The 15,269-nt window shown below is 48.7% G+C and overlaps 1 protein-coding gene across 1 annotated transcript in view; it reads right to left on the reverse strand.

Moving 5' to 3' along the window:
- LOC117869013 (calcium/calmodulin-dependent protein kinase type IV-like) overlaps positions 1-15,269 on the reverse strand; it is a 44,753-nt gene that overhangs the window by 12,426 nt on the left and 17,058 nt on the right. The window contains exons 2-6 of the mRNA XM_034755472.1: positions 14,469-14,547; positions 13,469-13,531; positions 5,721-5,803; positions 4,974-5,046; positions 452-542 (exon numbers count right to left, since the gene is read on the reverse strand). Coding sequence (XP_034611363.1) covers positions 452-542; positions 4,974-5,046; positions 5,721-5,803; positions 13,469-13,531; positions 14,469-14,547 — 389 coding nt within the window. The remainder of the gene's footprint in view (positions 1-451; positions 543-4,973; positions 5,047-5,720; positions 5,804-13,468; positions 13,532-14,468; positions 14,548-15,269) is intronic.

Genomic DNA, 15,269 nt, shown 5'->3' on the forward strand with positions numbered 1-15,269 from the left:
TTTGAATGTCCTAGTCTTAGTTTAAGGGAGTTACGAATTCACTGGGATGTGAGTGCCTAATTCCCATAGGCTCCTTGGAGAATCCCAGACTGAATTATTACTATCCCAGCCATGAAAAGGGGGAAGTAACTTCCACCCTCCCTAGAGTAAAGGGGAAAGGCGGGAAGGAACTGAGTCACAATTCAGAGTGAAATCCCGCCCCATTGAGGCTAATGAGAGTTTCACTATGGACGTCAATGGGGCCATTCTACCCTTTTTCTCTCATCTGCTCCTGGGACAATTCAGTTCCACACCACCCCCTTACTCAGAGCAGACTGAAAGAGTATAGGCTACTCTAGCCCACTGAAATCAAGAACCAAATTCCCACTCCCTGTCAGACTGGGCCCTCCTCATGGACGGTAGCTGCCTTTGCACAGGAAACCCCAACTCTGCTGCTTGCCCCCCAACATACCGATTTTGAGAGGGGCATCTGGGGAAAGGTCTGCATACAGGAGATTCTCTGGTTTCAGATCACGGTGGACGACTCCATTTTCATGCAAATACTGGAGAGACAGAGAATGTGAAGCGGGGGAGAAAAAGCCAACTCCGGGTCAGACAAAATGCAGGGATGATAACTGATAATACAGCAGCATTCAGAGTATTAATTACATTGAGCCAAACCCTGGAGAGTTCACTCAGGGCCCGATTCTGATATCTTTATTCACATCGAGTTGCAACTTTCTCTACAAGTGACGTCTCATTCCACTGACATCCATGGGACTAGGAATAAGGTACCATTCAATGTCAATAAGGGTATCTGGCCCTTGGTTTTTGACCAATGTAATTACACTGTTACTGGTATTCGCCATTTATAAGTTAATTACTTACAAATCACCAGTCACTCTTTATAGTGTGACCGGGAAGTATCGCTGAATGGCTGATAACATCAAATGGCACGAACTCAAGTTGAATGGCGAGCTCAGTTTTCCAACCCCCTCAAATGGTTGCCCAGTGCCTTCTAAGATGGCGTGGTTATCCATTCCGAATGCCCGTCAACCTCCGGCATGAATCCTCTTTGACTTTGACCCAAAGAAAGGAGGATGGAAAAGACCTGGTGGAAAACCTCAACTCCGATGGCTGGACGACATCAACGGACACTGGTCCTTCAGAGGACTCTTTTCCCGGAACATGCCAGAGTCAGTTTTGGATAGAATGTCATGGAGGTGCATAACCGGTTCCGTAGACTCTACGCTGTATCACTAGCGTGAGACTTAGTGACCTGTATTGTGATTGCCCCAAGTGATGGACCCTGGTTCTCTGTAAACACATGTCAAAAGACAGTAGCCAGATCTCCAGCTGGTGTAAATTCATGTAGCTCCACTGAAGTCAATGGAGTTATGCCAGTTTACCCCAGTGCAGGATCCGGCCCAATGCCCCAGTTGTGAATTTGCAGTCTGATTCAGACACAGCTCATCAGTTCATATACAAGAGGTCACAGAGAACGTCTTCATTGAGGAGATCAATCTATGAAGACTTTGCAAAGGAAGAAGATTTGTGTCTTGAAGAATCACAAAATACCCACTTAGATTTCCTTACCACAATGCTTAGTTTGTATTAAACAGAGTACGAGATTCCATAGACAGAACTATCCAATCACATAGGGCCTTACTCTCTTTTACATGGCTCTGGCAATGTAAAGGGGCCTTGGTGTGGACGAAAATCAGGCCCCAGTCTCTGTTCAGTTCTAGACAGAGTTCTCAGCAGACAAAGACAGCTGAAGATTAGAACTCTCTTTCAACATTGCATCATGCTTTGTCTGCACCCACGCACTCCTAGTCAACAGGAACACACCAGTCACCTGGTGTTAATCCATATGCAACAGACACAGAGCTAAGTCACCCTGTCGTTGCTGAAGTCGATATTGTGCCTGGCACGTATCGAACAGTTATAAGTGACTGGAAGGAGCTGAAGGAGGGTCTTTGAGAACTACCGGGTGGCTTTCAGGATGTACGAGAGTGGGAAAAGGAGCCAAAGGGAGCAAGGAGAAGAGAGGATATGGAGGAATGAGAGCAGAGGAGGCAGAACGCAAAACACACTATCAGTGAGTAGATGGTAGGGCCCAATAGCTGGGAACCTACCCCGAATACCAAGAGACCCGAATTCCATCCCCAGCTCTTCCATTGACGTAGCATCTGACTATGAGCAAGTTGTTTCCCTTCCTCCCCCTTGGTCTCTCTTCCTGTTTGGATTGTCAGCTTTGTCGCCCACTACGGGCAGCACCAAGCACCTGATGCTTCTATAGTATAAATAATGGCACCTGGGCTGTGTCGGGAACGACGTAAATGGCTCTTGCCACAGTGGCAGCAGGGGAGAGAAAAATGTTCCCTTCGGCTCATATTGATCAGCTGTTGTATTCTATTGTACTGATCAACTCTAGGAATCTAACGCTCCTCCTCCAAGCACAGCTCACGTACAGACATCACCGCCCCTCTACGGTAACCTGCTCCCCCCTTAACCCGGACCTGCTAATCAGCTTTCTTTACGAAAGGGCAGGGAAGAGCACATCTGGGGATGTGCAGCATGTTGCCCCGGTTTGCTGTGTGATGCGGCGCGCCTAGAGATCCCCAAATCCCAATTATTTCCTTTAACACCCCCTTTGCTGGACGCCTTACTCCTGGGTCCATTGTTGCTCTCTCCCTGCCTACGTGGACGGAGGTGCAATTTCCACACGGGAGATTTTCTGTTATGAGCTTCCCTTTTTAAACCCTCCGTTGCCATAGAGACTGTCTTCAGCTCACCTTTCATGTAGAGAAACTGTGACCTTCCTGATGCAAATCCGAGGTATTTTCTCTCTGTCTCTTTGATCCTCTCCAGAGCACAGATCTGAAGAGGCAGCTCCTCCGAACAAGGCATCGCGGGTTCCTTTGTGAGTGGCGGGGATTTTTCAGTTGCACAAAAACACAGTTGGGCAGATTTTGCGGCTGTTGTAACCTTGTTTGTGAAGACTGACAGCGCTTGCTAGAAACATGGCCCGGTCACGACAGGCTTGCCCCAAAGCCTAAGTCCCCACTCACTGATTTAATAACCAGCCCCCGGGGCAGTTTGAGCATATCTCGGGCCACCCCACCCCCACAAAGCCATTTTGATGGGCTCCCCCTTCGCCCCCGTGGTCAGCACAGAAACAGTCCCATTAAAGAGACCCTGTAACAATGACGCCTTGGCCCTGCACATATCTGTTTTAATCCTGGATCCGAGCCATCCCATTCAGTAGCTGCCTCTACAAGTGGCCAGTCCCTGCAGGTGAGCGTGAGCCTATAATGCATCTAGTTAACTGTGCACTAATGAACATGGAGGAGGGACTGGGATAGAGGATCCAATATCCAGTAGCGGCCGGTGGGAGAGCGAGCTCTGTTCTCGCTTGCCTTGTGCACCGGCAGCCCAGCGGCCAGCTAAATTCCGATTCCGGAACGTTTATCATTGACGATGGCAGGAGACAATGCCTGAGGCCGAGAGCACGTAGCTTTATTTTTCGATGCCAGGTTAGGCGCGTAGTGCTGGCCATCGGAAAGATCTTGCTTTGATGTATACGCTTCCCCACTAGGGAAGTCACGGAGGCAGGATAAGGAAGGGAGCCCCTCGGTTTCATATGCAGGGGTCCTAGCCGGGCTGTGCTCCGAGTACATGGCATTTCCCCCCAGCTTTCTCTTTCCTCCACAAACACAGGGTACAGGCCTCCCTTGTAATTGTGCTTGAATCTGCAGCACTGCTGCTGTGCTCTTCATTTCGCAGACTGCTGATCCCCGAGACGGGTGACCTTAAAAGGCCGGGAAGGGGCCACCAGTTAACAGGACAAAAACCAAGCTGCAGCTGTTCTCTCGGGTACTCAGGGACCCACTCCTTTCTTACGCCATTTGGCAGCAGGTTTATGAGACCGGTGTCTTCTAAGCAAAATGCCTTAAATATGCATAATATTTCATTTACATTACCTTAGCGCCTATCGGCCCCATTGTGCCGTACAGACACAGAGTGAGAGACAGTCCTTCCTTGAAAGAGTTTAACCTAAATAGACCAGGCAAAGGGTGGGAGAACAGAAGTATCATCATCTCCAGTTTACAGCTAAAGGAACCAAGGCACAGCTAAGTGACTTGACCAAGGTCACACGGGGAAACGGTGGCAGAGTCAAGAATTGAACTTAAACTTCTGAGTCCTACCATGACGCCTTAACCACAAAGCCCCCCATCCTCTCTGAACCGCACCGTGATCCAGTATAAAACAGGTGCCCCCCTGTCATCCTGTCCTCTTTTTAGGGAACCAGGTATAGAGAAAGGGAGAAACATAAACAGAATCAGAAAAACAACATATAATATTTGGCTCTTGGATCTCAGAGAGCTTGTGAGATATTAATGAAGCCTCACAGAGGTAGATGAGTTATTAGCCCTTTGGTAAACTGAGGTACAGAGGTGCCCAAGGTCTCACAGTGCTAGAGACAGGTGGCTTATCTCTTGATCTAACCAGCAGACCACTGGTTCTTCATCTTTGCCATACTGAGGAACCCTCCTCCCGTTAAGCTGGGACCTCCCTCCCATCTATTATTCGTGGGGGCTGGTGATCATTAGAACTGGGGGACATTTTTTTGGCTGAAACTTTTTTTGGCCAAAAAATGCAGCTTCAGGTCAAGAAAAACCTGGTGTGAATTCATGTCAGATCCCCCGGAATTATTTCAGTCGGGGGAAAAAAACTGAAACATTTCCATTCAAAACCACTTTGCGTTGTGAATTTTACCTCAATGTTATTTTTTTTTTAAGTTTAAAAAAAGGAACAATAATGAAACAAAACACTGTGTTTGACACAATTTCCCCCCTCCCAACTTTATCAGTTATTTTCCCGGCTCTAATGGTTGCGATCCCTTGACAGCTGTCCATGACCCCAAGAGTCTGACAGAGGCAGAGAGGCCAAAACACTGTAGACAGATATAGAAACGGTGGCAAACTTACAGATACAGCTTCTAGGATCTGCTTGACCACATGGGCTGCGTCTCTTTCGCTGTAGAATCCTCTCTCTACAATCCTGTAAGGTGAAGACAGCAAAGAGGTCACAAAGAAGCCTGCGTAGCAATGGCACATCCTGATCCTAGGGTGGCTCACAGCCTGCCCTGGAATCAATTCACACCAAGTTTGAGACTCTTTCGCACTACAAGGCTCTTCCTCTATAAACCGTCATCCTTATTTCTGCACTTGGCCAGTTCACGTCTGGAAACAGGAAGGGAAAAACAAAGGGCTGATTTCAGAACCTCGAAAAAGGTTCAGTTCCAGCCCATCGCGTGCGCTTACTCCACTTCCCCTAGTGGAAACTCAAACGAGGCCCAAAGAAAACTGCTTTTTCCCTCATCCCCAAAAGATAGCCCAGCCCACACCAGTAATAAGTTAACTATTCCATATTCCATATAGATTTTATCACAGTGACCTCTTAATAATAAAGCAGCTATCATTCATCTGATGCCGGCTTTTCCCAGAGGTAAATGTAGGACATTAGAGAATCGGGTCTTTTTGTGTCCCTCGTTGGCCACTTGCAAATCACCTGGTTTCCTGAATTGACTGGATCTATGAGCCTGGAGATGGAAAGCTGGTAAGTTAGCCCCTGAGCCACTCAGATCTCCCTTCCATACTCCACGTTTTTGGTGGGGCTAGACGTGTCTCCTTTTATTAAGAATTTGCAGGTTCAATGAAGGTCTAGCTGAGTACCTGTCAAAGAGCTCTCCTCCCGTCACTAGTTCAAGTATGAGCACAATCTCGGAGGGCGTTTCGAAGATCTCCTTCAGTTTGATCTGAAAAGAACAGGAACAATTCACTCACGGCCCTGCTCCCTTGCCAGAAAGGGGCCATTCTTCCAACCGCATCAATTACTCGCTGTAAGTCAATTTATTCCTAGAACAGGTTAATTCGTTCATGAGATGCATGCCGGGGAGGCTCGTCATGGTGAGAGGAATAAATAAATGCAGAACAGATTGTGTAGATGTAACAAGTTCAGCATCAGCGTAACAGGGCTGCCGTCAGCAAATATGCCTAATTTTTTTTTTATTTGAACATGGCATTTTAACTGTTCAAAACAGGTTTGCTCACTTAATCGGGCATTTCAAAAAAACAACAACTGCAAATTAGAGCAGGGAAACTGACCCGCACGCCCTGCATTTATTCTCTCCAGATCCTGACGCTCATTATTGTAAGTGGAATGTACTGTAGCCTGTGAAAGCTTTTTAAATTAGCAGCCCCTCCATCCCTGCCAGGATGACTGAGCAACCTCTGCTGTACACATTCCTGTGGCTTTGCAAAGCCGATTGTCCTTGGCTCTTTCACTCAACCGCTAGTTCTGCTAATTGGAGTGTTTTACCCTTAAGGGTGAAATCCTGGCCCACTGAAGTTAATGGGAGCTTTGCCATTGACTTCAGCAGGGCCGGGATTATAGCTTGAAGCTCTTGGGCCCGATTCTCATGCCTGGTCTATGCTTCCAATGTAGGCTCAGAAGTGTGAAAAATCCACACCCCTCGGCTCTGGAGCTGTGCTGATCTAGCCCCCAGGTAGATGCAGCTAGGTTGATGGAAGAACATTTCCATTGCCCTAGTTACCGTCGCTCAGGAAAGTGGAGTTTCTACAGTGACAGGAAACCCCCTCACAGTGCTGTTGGTGACATCTACACTACAGTGGGCTATACCACTATAGCACCTCTAGGGTGGACTTGGCTTCAGTTACTCCATTCCTGCACTTGGATCAAAGAGAGGAGAAGATGCAAACTCCCTGTTCAGAGGTTTGCCTGGTTGCTGGGGTCAGTTACAGCAGCCTTGAGGCTACTTTAACTTACTCTCTGGTTCCCACCATGGGAAGCAAACATAGCTATGGAGCATTGCATTCTGGTCACATCCCTGATTCACTGCCTAGGTCAGAGAATGGGAGCAAGGTTGGAGGAGCTCCTTTATGCCAGTTCTGCAGTGGCTGGGCATGGCCCCTACACAGGGGGATACTCCGGGGACTGTTTCATCCACTCTAAGGCTGCTTTCTGATGCCACAGCCATGTAAAGGGACCTTAGTGTTACTGAGAATAAGGGTGCTTGCATTTACAGTCCTGCTAATCCCAAGTGTCTAGGCTTGAAAAAATCCCGAGATCATCTTAAAAAATCCCGAGATTTTTATATAATTTTTTTGTTTTTTTTATTTGCCTTCTGATCTTTGAGCATTTTCAAGTTTTCCTATGCAACTGTGAGCACTAGAAACTGGCTTAAAAAAATAAAAAGAATGTAAGCCAAGGGTTTTACATAATCCCATGACTCCAGGAACTGAGGCTTTAAGGAAAAAACACCAAATATCATGAGACCCACATTAAAATTGCCAGAATTGGCCACAGGGCATTTATGCTGGAATCGCCAACTGCAGTTATCTGCCCTTTCCTGGAACAAACTGTACCATTATTCCAGTATGTTATTTGCAGTATCCTTAGATCATGAAAGGACAAAAAGGACAGGAAGGGAAAATTAAATGAATGCGTCAGGGCCGCCCGGGGTGGGGGGGGGCAAGTGGGGCAATTTACCCCAGGCCCCGGGCCTCGCGGGGGCCCCCATGAGAGTTTTTCGGGACCCCTGGAGCGGGGTCCTTCACTCGCTCCGGGGGCCCCAGAAAACTCTCGCGGGGCCCCGGAACTTCTTTCACTCCGGGTCTTCGGCAGCAATTCGGCAGCAGGGGGTCCATCCGCTCCGGGACCTGCCGCTGAAGTGCCCCAAATTCCCACGGCGGGGGGTCCTTCCACCCCGTACCCGCCGCCGAAGACCCCAGGCCCCCTGAATCCTCTGGGCGGCCCTGGAATGTGTGCCGAAGATACATGATTGGGTCCCATGTGCCTATACACAGCAAACTTCTTTTGCTACAGCCTGATATTTTAGGAACCTCTCATGTTTAGGTAGCGATTGTTTACATCGTTTTTCAGGAATAAGAGACCAGCTCTGTTATTTTTGAAAATGTGACGTTGGGCACCTAAGTCACTTAGGCACCTTTGAAAAGGTCGCCTGTGACGCACGGGCTGTTTTGTCATGAGGAAAGCAGACAAGAAATAATATTTCCTGAAGATTTTAAAAAAATAAATGATACTAAATGAGACTGCCTGCACTGGCCTTTTGCGCCAATGCAGCACATGTGGAATTAACAGGGCTCATACAAATGCATCACGTGCATTTTTTTTTTAAACGGAAAGAAGAAAATTTCATAGTGCTTAAGACTTTTGTGACACTGTGAATTTCATGGGGCTTTAATCATTACCTAAGTATGAGACATTGTGGCAGCTTACTGTATTATAATACTACACAGAAGTGCTATAATTTTCCTATTAACTTCAAAAGTTTACAATCCTATTATCGTCTGCTCTTGAGGTGGGTACGGGATGACAGCAAGAAGCGTCCAGATGTCACCAGAGTAAATAATGAAACGAAGCGTCGTTTAAAAAAAAAATCATTTGAACTAGGGAGTGAGCAGAACTGATTTAAATACTAAAGCTGTCCAATTGGTTATGTCAATGGAGCTGGCCTGGACCTGCGCCTAGTTCTGGGGTGGGCAAATTAAGTTTTCTACCCCCTTTATAACACACCGGAGGCAATCTCTCCTTTGCCTCTCCCCCCGACTCTACACAAACAAGACTTCAGAGACCATGTGGTGCATCTACAGCAAATGTGGGACAGATCCTCATCTGGTATAAGCTGATGTTGCTCCACTGGGCTGACTTACACCAACTGAGAATCTGGTCTGGGTCTCTATCATATCTTTTAAAAAGACGTAGGGTAACATATTCAAAAGTGCCTTGATCTTGTTCCATTGACGTCAATGGGAGTTTCACCATTGATTTTTATGGGAGCAGGATCGAAACCTAAGTGATTTAGGAGCTGAAGTGTCACTGTGGGACATAGGCCTGGTCTACATTTAACATTTAGATGGACATAATTATGGTGGCCAGGAGTGTGAAAAATCCACATCCCGGAGTGCGGTAGATGTGCCGACATAATCCCTGATGTGCACATGGCTAAGTCAACGGAAGAATGCTCAAGGAGGCGGAGGTGGTGGAATTCCTACAGTGAGGAAAACCTGTAGGCTACATCTACACTACAGGGTTATACTGGGATAGCTAAGGTGCCACAGACAGCCTTAGGTGCTCTGGAAAAACTTCCCCCTTAACGAAATACAGCTTGCCAGTCATTCACACGCATCAAAGGAGGAGAACTGAATGCTGAAATCAGTCTAGAAAGCAGGTGGAAAAGAATCAGACCCTCAAAGCTTACCTGGGACATTACCAGATAAGGCCCTACACAGCCTTTTGGCCCCAATTCAGGATCTCTCTTAAGCACACGCTTAAGTATGTGCCTAGTCGAGACAGAACTTAAGTCTACGGAATCATAGATTCTAAGGCCAGACGGGACCCCTGTGATCACCTAGTCTGACCTCCTGTGTAACACAAGCCATAGACTTTCCCCCATAGAATTCCTGCAGCAGATCTTTTAGCATGGGATGGAGCTCAGCCCCTGGCAGGATCAGGAGCGTGAGTGCCCGGGCAGAGCAGACAGAGCTGTGGGTCGCATGTTCCACGTGGCCTGACAAGAAGAGCCCATCGAGGCGGTCGCCTTCTGTAATGATATCTGCTCCTGGGTGTTACAAATTGCTCCAGTTCAGCTCTTACCGGCTGTTGCAAAAGGGGATGTTTTCCTGCACCAGGGGTCACTAATGGAGACCATCAAAGAACAAATCCAAATACGAATATAGCTGTCTCAGACCAGGCAGTCTGCTCCAGCCGTCTAACAACGGTTTCCAGAGCTTTTCAGTGACGATTTCCTGGCAGGGAGCTAAGAATGTGAAATAGCCTCTATGGGGAAGTACTGCAAGTTCCTTTGCTTGGGGCATTTACAGCACTAGGAAGTGTCACACAAATGTGTGTGTGTGTTGGGGGTGGAGGTGGGGGGAGGATAGACAAAGGTAGGGTGACCAGATGTCCCTATTTTAAAGGGACAGTTCCAATATTTGGGGCATTTTCTTCTATAGGTGGCTATTAACCCCCCACCCCCTGTCCCTATTTTTCACACATGCTGTCTGGTCACCCTAGACAAAGGACAAAATCCATCCCTGGAGTGAGTGGAGTTACACTGGGGGTGGATTTTTCCCCAGCTGCCTGATTTCCAGCGATTCCCTGTCCTGTTGGCTTTGCTTTTGCCAGGAGGATCTTTAACGATTACAAGCGGGCAAGACTTCCATTCTCAATCTCATCCCCACGAGGAGGGCGGGGGATTGTTGAAAGCTCCTTCTCCCAGGGAAGTGGCCAAAAGCAGCCTTTCTGGGAAATGGGGGTTACCCTGCAACAATGAAAATAAAATTCAGATTGCTTGGCGTTCTGCGGACCTGTGAAAAAACCATCCGTTTACAAATGGGCGCTTTTCTTCCAGGAATTACATTACAGCACAGCATGCGCAGGGGGCAGGAAGGTAGAACGCAGCCATCTGGTCTCCTGGTAATTCCATGCCAGCTGGGGAAGTAAACAGCCAGGAATAAACCTCAGGAGATAGAAAGGCCGGGAAAGGGGTCCAATCCTGCCCAGCGCACAGCCCCTGCAGCTGAATGGGAAGCGCTGGTGCTTAACCCTGGTAGAATTAACAGCTTGAATGTCTGGGACGAGTAGACAGAGCAGCGTGTCGCGTCAGTTACATGGAACCTGACAAGAAGGTCCCATTTAGGCCGACTCCTTCTGTAATTATATCTGTTCCTGTGCATTACAAATTGTTCCAGTTTAACTGTCATTCTCCTCTGAGCGCTGCATTATATCAACGCCGCTCTGCTCATGCTGGAGAGCGGCTGAGAGCTCAGCTGTTGGCAAGCGATGGCCTGGGGTTCTCGACTTTATCTTCCTTTGCAGGATTCATTACAAACAGGCACTTTTCTTTGGCATTCAATTGAGCTCCTCGATAGAAATCGCTTACCGAATGGAAACCCTTAGAGGGGGGAGTCTAGTGGCCTGAATGTCAGAGCTGGAACACCTGAAAGACCCCTGGAAACACAGACAGTGGCAACTCCAGCAGGGCTAATTCACATCCTGTCCTTCCCGAGGCAGTGGGTAAAGTGAGTTCCATGCACGGTGCTGCTGGTGGGTGTTTTGAATGAGACCTTTAAAATAAAAATAAACCACGAGGAACAGGGTGGCCTGCCCTACAGTGGGACTGGGATCCTGTGAGTCCTGCAGACCTGGATGGAATGGGATAAAAATTCAACAAACAATGTGGGAGGGGGTGGGAATGGGTATTGTGGGGCGGGATTAAGAAAACAGTCCTGTGCAGGACTCTTGCCTGCCCCTGTAAGGGCCAGAGGCCTGGGGCCAGCTGTCCTGGTCAGTGGTCACTAATCAGATACAGCTGAGCAGGGGATAGATCGGCAGGAAGCGGAGTGGGACCACCGAAAGGGACTGTATCTCGCAGGAGTCCTTGGAGAAGGGAGGCAGCAGGTTGAAAGCTCTGGGGATTATGGCTGGGCAGACAGCCCCCGCTGGAAGTTTTGTTTTCCTTTGGAGAGTTTGGTGGCTGGGCCTGGAGAAAAAGGCTAAGGGCTGATTTGAGCACGGCTGACCGTTTCCCAGGCGGGCAAGGAAGGTTGCCAAGCTGCAGCGCGCGTCTGCTTTGTGCAGAGGGGAAAGATGACACAGAGAAGTCTGGGGAACACATCTCACAGGGAGAGACTTAGGAGCTCGGCTTATTAAGCCCTGGTCTACACTAGGAAATTCGACCAGTATAACTGCATCGCTCAGAGACGTGAAATATCCACACCCCTGAACGACACAGTTATACCGACCTGATCCCTGGTGTAGACAGCGCTAGGCCTCCAGTCGACCTCACTACTGCCTCTCGGGGAGGTGGATTACCTGTGCCAACAGGAGAAGCCCTCCCGCTGGTGTAGTATTTTAGGTGTAGACACGTCGCTGTAGAGTTGTAGTTAATTCATCTCCCCGAGAGCTATGACATAGTGCCGTCTACACTGGGGGTTAGGTCGGTGGATTTTCACACCCCGAACGACGTAGTTATACCAGAGTAATTCTGTACTGTACTCTAGACCTGCCCGTAGTTTATCAAAAGTCGAGAGGAGGCTTGATCTCTGTCTGCCAGTTCCCCTGTGCAGAGATGGGATCTGAGGGCAGAGGGCTCGAACCTGGCAGGCAAAGGAAGAACAAGGCCCAGGGGGTGACAGTGGCCGGGAGAAAAATGTCAACTGGAAACAAGGTGCAAATTTTTAAGCATGAAGGTGATTCACCGTCGGAGCAGCTTCCCCCATCATCTGCCACCTTGAAAGGCACTCATGGGAGTTAGGCACTTAGTTGAATTCCTGCTGACTTTCGGAAGGGGGCTAGACGTCCAGCTCCCATAGGTGCTTCTGAAAATCCCATCCTCTATCAAGACTGGCTGGGACTCAACAGATGCTCTCGCTCAGCCGTAAGTTAATGGGCGGGTGGCAGGAGTCACTGGGTGAAACACAACGGCTCGGGTTATGCAGGAGGTCAGGGTAGAGCAGGGGTAGGCAACCTATGGCACGTGTGCCGTAGGCGGCACGTGAGCTGATTTTCAGTGGCACTCACACGGCCCGGGTCCTGGTCACCGCTCCGGGGGGCTCTGCATTTTAATTTAATTTTAAATTAAGCTTCTTAAACATTTTAAAAACCTTCTTTACTTTACATACAACAATAGTTTAGTTATATATTATAGACTTATAGAAAGAGACCTTCTAAAAACATTAAAATGTAATACTGGCACGCGAAACCTTATATTAGGGTGAATAAATGAAGACTCGGCACACGCACACCACTTTGGAAAGGTTGCTGACCCCTGGGGTAGGTACAGGCCATAAGGGACCGCTACAAGAGATAGGGGTTTGCTCCAGCATCTTTGGCCAAAGATTCCCTGTTTTGCTGCCCACTGTGCGCCTGGCATTGCCCTTTGCCCCAGAGGGGGCTGCATTTCAGTAGTGCCGCATGGAGAGAGCTTAGGGGAAACATTTGGGGATCCCATCTGTTATCTTAGGGTTTGAGACCCGTGCCCATCACCTGGGTGAAATGCGCTAGAGAAATCTACAGCATAACAACCAACAAATGAAAACTGCATTCCGTTGGGAAGATACTTTCCTCCCCCCTCTATAACAAGGTGTGTTTGTGTGTTTCTGTTTCTCTCTGGGCAACAACTGGACCCCAGCGCCCCTGACGAGGGGCCATGGGGTTCTGGGAATCCCAGCATGGGTTAGGGTGCAACACCAGGAGGTTCAGGAGGTAGAGGGCTACGCACATCCACTGCTTCCACCCTTCCTTCTGCCCCTGGCTTGTGCTGGCCTCCCTCAAAATGTTATGGCTATTTACTTCAGGACAGATTCATAGCGGACTCCCGTCTGGGGAGCACACGAGTGGATTTAAGTCACAAAGCAGCCACACGGTTCGTACTCACAATGTGGGGGTGCGAAAGCCTCAGTAAGACGCCGATTTCCGTCCGTACAATCTTTTTGTCAATCTAAAAATCAATAAAATAAAATAAAATAAGAACCATGACGCAAATCATTACATTTTCGAACACTTCTGGACGTCGGGTTTGAGCAACACATAAATGCAGAGGCCTCTGCTGCTGTTTAAAACCAGGTTGAAATTAATTCTGAACCGGATCGTATTAACCGCATGTAAATTCTCCCACTTCCACTCGAGCACGTCTTCTAAATACGTATGTGAGGGGAACCCCCAAGAGCAGAACAGAGAGCTGCACAGCTGTGTGTCTGACAATTTTGTTCTTTACTATAGTTTCAATCAGTTTGCCCGGTACTGAAGTCAGGTTTACCGGCCTGTAATTACCGGGGTCTCCTCTGGAGACCTTTCTAAAAATTGGCATCACATTAGCTATTAGATGTCTGAACCACGTGCTCCTCTGCACCTGTCGGCTTTCCCCCAGCCCTTAGTTTAAAAACTGCTCTACGACCTTTTTAATTTTAAGCGCCAGCAATCTGGTTCCATTTTGGTTTAGGTGGAACCCATCCTTCCTGTATACGGTCCATTTTCCCCCAGGGCCAGAAAATTCCCCAGCCATGCATGCCTTCGCTCCCTCAATCTCCAGGGGATTCTCCCATTTCCCCCAGCCACATGGCTGCTTATTTCTTCCTCTTCCTGGCATTAATTAGTAACAGCCAAAAGTACCAAGAGAAGAAACATCTGCTTGTATCAATGCAGATGCTTTGCAGTCCAGACGGAATTTGTAACCGTGCAGTGCTAAATCCAGACCTCAGTAGGGGCCTCTTCACTTATGGGGGAATTTAGGGTTGACCTCAACCTGCTAACTCATGTTGAGACTACGAACTGCCTTGTCTACACGAGGATTTTTCCCTCCCGTTACTTACCACGTGTTGCTAACGCCTGCTCAGAACCTTTCGGAAATCACTGAGGACGGCGTCCCAGGTACTTACCGTCTTCTTCAGGATTTTGGCCGCGTACTGCGTGTGGGTTCCTTTCTCTTCACAGCTGTTCACCACGGAAGTGGCACCCCTACAGAAAGAAGGAGAGGTCAACCGTGTTACCAGCCACGCCTGTTCAAAGACAACCTGCAAAGGGAAGGCTGGTGCACTTTTCAACGATTCTTTGCGATGGATAAAGAAGGCAGAAAGGAGACTGGAAGATGGTTTGCTGCTTGCTTTTGAAGTTTGAGATTCAGGTCTTGGCTAGCCTGGAAGATGGTCCTTGTCCAAGGGCTAAGGTGCTCACGCCGGCTTTCCAGCTCAGCGGCTGCTTGGCCTTGTCGCATCACATACACCCAGCCTCTGCTTCTAACACGCCTCCTTTTGGGGGCCACTTGTAACTGTGCTGAGGTTGCCTTTTCCAGATCCCGGAGCTGGACTGTGGGACAGGCAAAGCGGAGACTGGACAATCCCACCCTGGGGGTGATACTCCCGCTGGGGCAGGACTTTGCTCAGCACTGTGGGGATGCCCACGCAGCGCAGACCTGAGCTCTGTGGTTCAGAGTCATGCACCTCCCTATGGAGTCGCGGTGCCTTGGTTTAAGGCACGTCTAGTCACCTTGGGCACATGTGAGAGGCAGTGATGTCTAGCGGATAGAGCACTGGAGTGGGGCACAGGAGATCTGGGTTCTGTTCCTGGCTCTGCTTCTGGGTGACCTTGGGCATGTCACTTCCCTCTATGTGCCTCAACTTCCCCATCTCTTAAATGGGGGTATGATACTGAGCTCCTTTGTCAAGCGCTCGGAGATGTAT

This window comes from Trachemys scripta, chromosome 22 (genome assembly GCF_013100865.1).
Source record: "Trachemys scripta elegans isolate TJP31775 chromosome 22, CAS_Tse_1.0, whole genome shotgun sequence".
Lineage (NCBI taxonomy): Eukaryota > Metazoa > Chordata > Testudines > Emydidae > Trachemys > Trachemys scripta.